At 39.9% G+C, this 6,000-nt stretch overlaps 1 protein-coding gene across 2 annotated transcripts in view; it reads right to left on the reverse strand.

Moving 5' to 3' along the window:
- Positions 1 to 444: 444 nt before the first annotated feature.
- Positions 445 to 6,000, reverse strand: part of tmem260 (transmembrane protein 260) — a 73,321-nt gene continuing 67,765 nt past the window's right edge. For both annotated transcript variants that reach the window (XM_062042110.1, XM_062042111.1), the window contains 6 exons: positions 5,285 to 5,456; positions 4,223 to 4,362; positions 3,622 to 3,798; positions 2,270 to 2,323; positions 1,962 to 2,046; positions 445 to 1,835 (listed from right to left, as the gene is read on the reverse strand). In XM_062042110.1, coding sequence (XP_061898094.1) covers positions 1,575 to 1,835; positions 1,962 to 2,046; positions 2,270 to 2,323; positions 3,622 to 3,798; positions 4,223 to 4,362; positions 5,285 to 5,456 — 889 coding nt within the window. In that variant the 3' untranslated portion in view covers positions 445 to 1,574. The remainder of the gene's footprint in view (positions 1,836 to 1,961; positions 2,047 to 2,269; positions 2,324 to 3,621; positions 3,799 to 4,222; positions 4,363 to 5,284; positions 5,457 to 6,000) is intronic.

The raw sequence follows: 6,000 nt of genomic DNA on the forward strand, positions 1-6,000 counted from the left end.
ACATTTTATATATATATATACAGTATATATATATATATATATATATATATATATATATATATATATATATATATATATACAGTATATATATATATATATATATATATATATATATATATATATATATATATATATATATATATATACAGTATATATATATATATATATATATATATATATATATACAGTATATATATATATATATATATATATATATATATATATACATATATATATATATATATATATATATATATATATATATATATATATATATATATATATATGTACAAACACACTTGTAGCATGTATATAAAACATTGATGGGGGCTTTTTAAGTTGTTTTAGAGGGCTTTGAAGGCTACAATGGTGACTCCCATTTGCCGCATCTTCCAAGCGTTTCTTTATCATCTTTTAAATTCTAAAAAAATAATAACTGAACGATAGGCAAAATTCCAAAAAAGTGCAGTTCCCCTTTAAATATCTGCTTGTCACCTTGACTTACAATTTCAAAGCAAGTTATTCATCAATCTGTTATAAATCTAACAATAAAAAAGAGTTGCCTATGTACATTGCGTAACAAAGCTATTGTTACATTTATATTCATATTTGTTTAAGGTTCCAAGCGACCCTCTGAGGGCAGTCATAATTGCGATGTGGCCCTCAATAAAAACAAGTTTGAAACCCCGGTGGTAAAATGACAGGAACTCTTCTGTAGTCCCAATGTATTTATTAAACAAATAAAATAGAGTTGGGGACCACAAAGGTCCAAAGTGACTTGTCTCTCTCTCTGTCCAGTGTTCAGCTATCTTCCAGGTTAAGTGTACGTGTGGACTTTGCACAACTTCACAGATAATTAGAGATGGCCGATCCATTCACTGACAGGTTCTACACTACAAGTGTCTGGAACATGTGTGTATGATTCAAGAGAGAATAGACACATTTGTGCACGCATATACACACCTTTAAAAGGGTCTCTGGCATTGTGACATATTTCAGTTAAATCCATGGAGGATTACAGGAATCCTGGAAGAGAAAAAGGGACGGGGGACCTAATCGAATCCATTAGTTTAAAACATTTAAAAGACCATCTAAGATAGACTGATTGATGGACGGCGGATGGGTGGCAAGCGCTCGGCATGTAGAGAGTGGACTGGGTGGCACAGTGGAAGTCTGTCCTAGATTAAACAGCTGCTCTAATCCTCCATTTCTGCCCCCAAATTGGGTTTCCCTCAATCTTGTCGTCCTAATGTGAGAAAAAAAAAAAGAGAAATGGTGTGGCGGCCAAGGCAAAAATAATCAGTACATTAAAAGCTGCATGGGAAAGGAGGGGGTGGAAAAGAAGATGTAATGATAAAGCAATCAAATGGGAGAGTCTAAATGGGTGCACAGGCAGCTTTGTTGGGGTCATCCGAGGCTTGCTTGAGTCCAGCACAAGTATGGGCCAACTCCTTTTTGCTAAGTCCAGCGTGGCAATGCAGCCTTCATCAACACCACTACATTACTGACATAACATAAGAGGCTTGTAACACTTTCTGCATGTCACGCCCCACATAGGTCTATGTAAAAACCTGTCACGTGGTTTGCTTGAGGCGCTGGCGGTGCCAGTCTCTCTCCTTCAGCAGGTGGGCAACGGCCGAGCGTATGGCGGGTGCCTGCGGATCTGTGGGATCCTTGTCCAAGTACAGGCTAAAGTGCTGGACGCTGCAGGTCAGCAGGCTGTCTGGACTGTGGCCCTGGTGACCTGAGCGAAGTAGCCTCTCACAGGCCAGTGCCAGGTTCTTGTCCCAGTTTGGAGGGTAGCTGGAGTGGGCCTCCACAAGCTCCTTATACAGCTGTGCGAAAGCATGTCAACAGACAATTAGAAAATGTGTATTTATTTTTAAATTGCACATATTTTACAATACTTAAATCTATCTGCTTTTATAATAAAAACAAATGTATAAGTTATGTTGACTCACAAAGTAAGACAGCTCAAAGAGGTCAGCTTTGCCCTCTCCCTGCAGCCTCTCCGCCAGGTCAAACAGAAAGAAAGGAGTCTTCATTCTGAAACAAAACGTACAGGCTCAGCGTTATGTGTTGAATGAATGGATGAGCCACGCTCTCAGACACACCACTTCAGTGGAGTGATTTATGGAGATCCAGCCGCATAAAATAGAATGCACACATACTGTAAACCTTCTACCACACAGTACTGGTTTATGGGGATGGTGTGTACTGTAGCTTATGTTTCGTTAAGTGTATACAAGCAGTTCAAATTAGATTTTACCTGGCTTGCCACATCTCCTCGTTCGCCACACGCTCCCATGATGCGAGATGGAAACTGTTCACATATGGAAGAAAAAAAAGTGTATCTAAACAGATTCAGGCAGTAGCTTGTATTAACTCTAAAGCACTACAAATGTGAATATATTGTTCCACTGGACTCGTGCTGGGTTTGTTAAACATCAATGTTGTCTGCATAAACTTTAAATGACTGAGCAATAATACCAGCCTGCACATTAGACATGGAGTAAAACCACATTCGCCTTTTTTTCACTTGGGAGATTGTAACCACTTGACCTCGTCTTCAAAAGAATATTTTAGCAGGGGTCTCTGTGCTAATATTTGGCTGGTGGGCATCAGCGGACACGCTTGTCGTGAGAGTGCGGGAAATAATGTCACACTATTCAGCCGTGGATATCTGAGTGAATGAGGGGCTGCTGGCAACAGCAACAGAATATGTAGCTCTGACTAATTCCACTTTTGACACAGTTATTGACAAAACGCAATATGAAACTCATTATTTTCCATCTCCGCTCTCATTTCAAATGGCTGAGAGCCTAATGTCTTGCTCTGCTTGAATTCACAAAGAAAGCGGATCACAGCATGGAAAACACAGCACAGCCAAGCTCCATGAGGACGACCGAGGAGCACTGAGACAAGAGGAAGAGGGAGATCAGATTTTTTATTTTTAAATCAATTGTATATATAGCGTTTACTATTCTGTCTGAATATAAAGCAATAGCGATAAAATACACAATGGAGATTCAAATCTATGAGACGTGTCTGTCTCATATTTTTATTTTATTATTTCAGTATAGATTTTTTGTGGGAGCCTACAAAAAATAGCTAAACTTTGGTTTTAAAAGAGGCCATTTTGAACAATCTTAAACAAAATGATGTAAGATTATTGGGGTATATAAGTATAGTATATAATTGATATCTTACACCATGCACTTACTTATTTTAATGAAATACATGTGTGATAAACTCAAGTTACAGTGAACTGTTCTCATACATAAATTGAGTCGTATATTTCAAATGAGGTGTACTCAATTATGCTGAACACACTATTTGGAAAACAATCAAGTTTTGATTGAACTTGTTGGCATTAAATTGGCAAGTTGTTATTCTAGTCGTAGATTTTGGTGGAAGTGCATCTCACAGCTCTGTTTGGTGCAGTGCAGGTCCACACCATTAAACACACCAACATACTGTATTATAGTTCCGTTAATGCTCCAGAATTGTTATCTTTGTAACAGAAATATATTTGATATTGCTAAATATATATGAACTTCTTATATACTACAGGTGTATTTAATGTTGAAGTCAGATGGTCAGATATATTTGGTAGTGTACCTGTTGTGTGGCTCGCTCCAGTTGTAAAGGCTGCGTGTGTGACTGGCCCACTCTTTAGGGTGAAACTGCCTTAAAGCAGGCACCAAGAAGTCACACACTCCAAACGGCCAGGTGGAGAAGTTTTGCTCCCAGCTCTGGTCACCATCAGACAGCCCAATACAGGCAAACACGTCCCTACTGCAGAAAGCCAAAAAAGATGCACGGTCAGACATTTAACATTATCCCCTTTCTCTCTATCATCACAGGTCACATATGGAGGGTAATTTAAATCCAGTGGTTCCAAATATGCCCTAATGGGTCTTTAAAACAATTGGGTACTGAGATTAGTCCCATAGGTCGGTGTTGCCCCACTGACATCTTTTGCCTAGCAAACACTGCCCCCTGGTGGACTTGGTATTAACAGGATTCTTTCCAGTTCTAGAACAGAGGGGGAGTAAAGAGTCCACTTGAGGCTATTTAACAAAATCAAGCAGATTAGTCGACTTTAGTGAATCATTAAAGTCCCTTTAAGGACTTAATGTATCATTGGGCTTATCTTCACCCTGCACTTTCCGCCAGGTCAACTCTGCTTTATTAGATCACCCACTTGAATTTAACTCACTGGGAGTTGCTGGACAAAAACTGCCCCAGACTGAAGGTGTCTTTCTCCTTGGAGTGGACCGGGTCCCACTGGCGGCCAGGAAAGTGGACCCCAGGGTGGTGATGCCCCAGCTTTGCCACATACCAAGTGTATGTCATCATCTGAACAGAAGAAAGACCACAATGTAAAAAAGGTTTTCTATAAATGGTTTTGGCACTTGTTAAAAATCCTAAAAAAAACAAATCAACATTAAAAACATTGGTAACTCAACTAAAAAAGGGAGAAATTCTGTAAGTTTTATATCATGATGAATGCATTTAAGTCAGAGTTGACAGTTGACGAATACAATTAAGTATTAATTCATATTTGACAAAAAAAGTAAGATAAAAATGATTTTTTTTAATTACATAAATCACACTTTTTAATTTGGATTAATTACGATTAATCACAGGTTATTAGTCGCTAGTATAATTTAAATTACTTTAAAAAAGACCCCAATATTTGGACACAAGTACATTTTACTGTCAGAATGCCATGCAGGAATTTTTTAAAATCCATCCATTTTCTACCGCTTTTCCCTCTTGGAGTTGCGGGGGGGCTGAAGCCTATCCCAGCTGCACTCGGGCGGAAGACAGGGTACACCCTGGACAAGTCGTGTGCATCATGTATTTGCTTAGAACTTGGCAACATTATTATATTATTAAGTCCAGTAAGGGTGTATTTTAAAGTACAATTTGCCAGCAAGTACACCAGTCGGAGTCTCCTCACTCATCTTGGCACTTATGTATGCAGAAACCTGATCACAACAACCCGTGCCACCTTTCAGGAGACCATTTGCTGTTAAGGGAAAGGAACATGTATTGAAAAAATAAATTGTGTGGATAATCTGTGTGTGTACATGATTAATGCAATTTGCATTGTTTTTGTGATTAATCACATGAGTTAACTTGTTATTTTGACAGCCCTAGTAAAACAAACAAAAAGGGGGGGCATTTAGTGTCATTCTTTTACAGGAGACAACATAAGAAAGAGGAATGGCATGACCTTTGAATGTGCACATTGCATACTAGGAGAGGTTCTGACCTCTTGGTCCACAAGTCGCACATCAGGCCGTACGTCAAGACAGTAGTGCAGGTAGCGGAGGGAGTTCCCAGGCAGATCTCCCCTGGTCAGGATGATGGCGTCCGCAGAGAAGGAAGCTAAAAGCTCCATGCCGAAGCGTTCCACCACACTGTTTTTGCTGTGATCACATTCCCTAAGATCATCAACACAAGAAAAAAAGCAGATGTGTTTACTTGCATTTAAGAAAGGCTAAGAGTGCATCCTCACTTCACTTCCAAATGGTGTGCGAGAGAGTGTGTTTACTGGTGAGTGCGCTTACAAGGTGCTCTGAGGGTAAGTTGTCAGTGCCCCCGCCCCTCCGCCTGTGCAACGTGCTCCGGCTGCCTATCTAATCGTGAGCAGACAGGTGTGATGGGTGTGACAGCACGGGCCATGCTCTCCTCTTGATCAAAGCCGCTCAGTGATGGCTGTCTGGAACTCCCCTGCACCTCACTAGTGTAATCTGCCTTCTCGGACAGCTAACATCTCAGGCTGAGCTCAGCGAGTGGAATCTATGTGCTAACCGTGTCTCTCTCCAGCCTCTACCACGGGGTGAGCACAGAGAAAACCTGACATGTTCATACCGCCGGTCGGAAGCACAGAGAAGAAACAAATCAGGTTGACTCATGAAAAACTTATGCACGAGGATTTGAGAAGGTATGAGAGCGGACTTTTTATTTCCCCTTTCTTTTATTCTA

The sequence above is a fragment of the Entelurus aequoreus genome, linkage group LG03, assembly GCF_033978785.1.
Source record: "Entelurus aequoreus isolate RoL-2023_Sb linkage group LG03, RoL_Eaeq_v1.1, whole genome shotgun sequence".
NCBI classification, from domain to species: Eukaryota; Metazoa; Chordata; class Actinopteri; order Syngnathiformes; family Syngnathidae; genus Entelurus; species Entelurus aequoreus.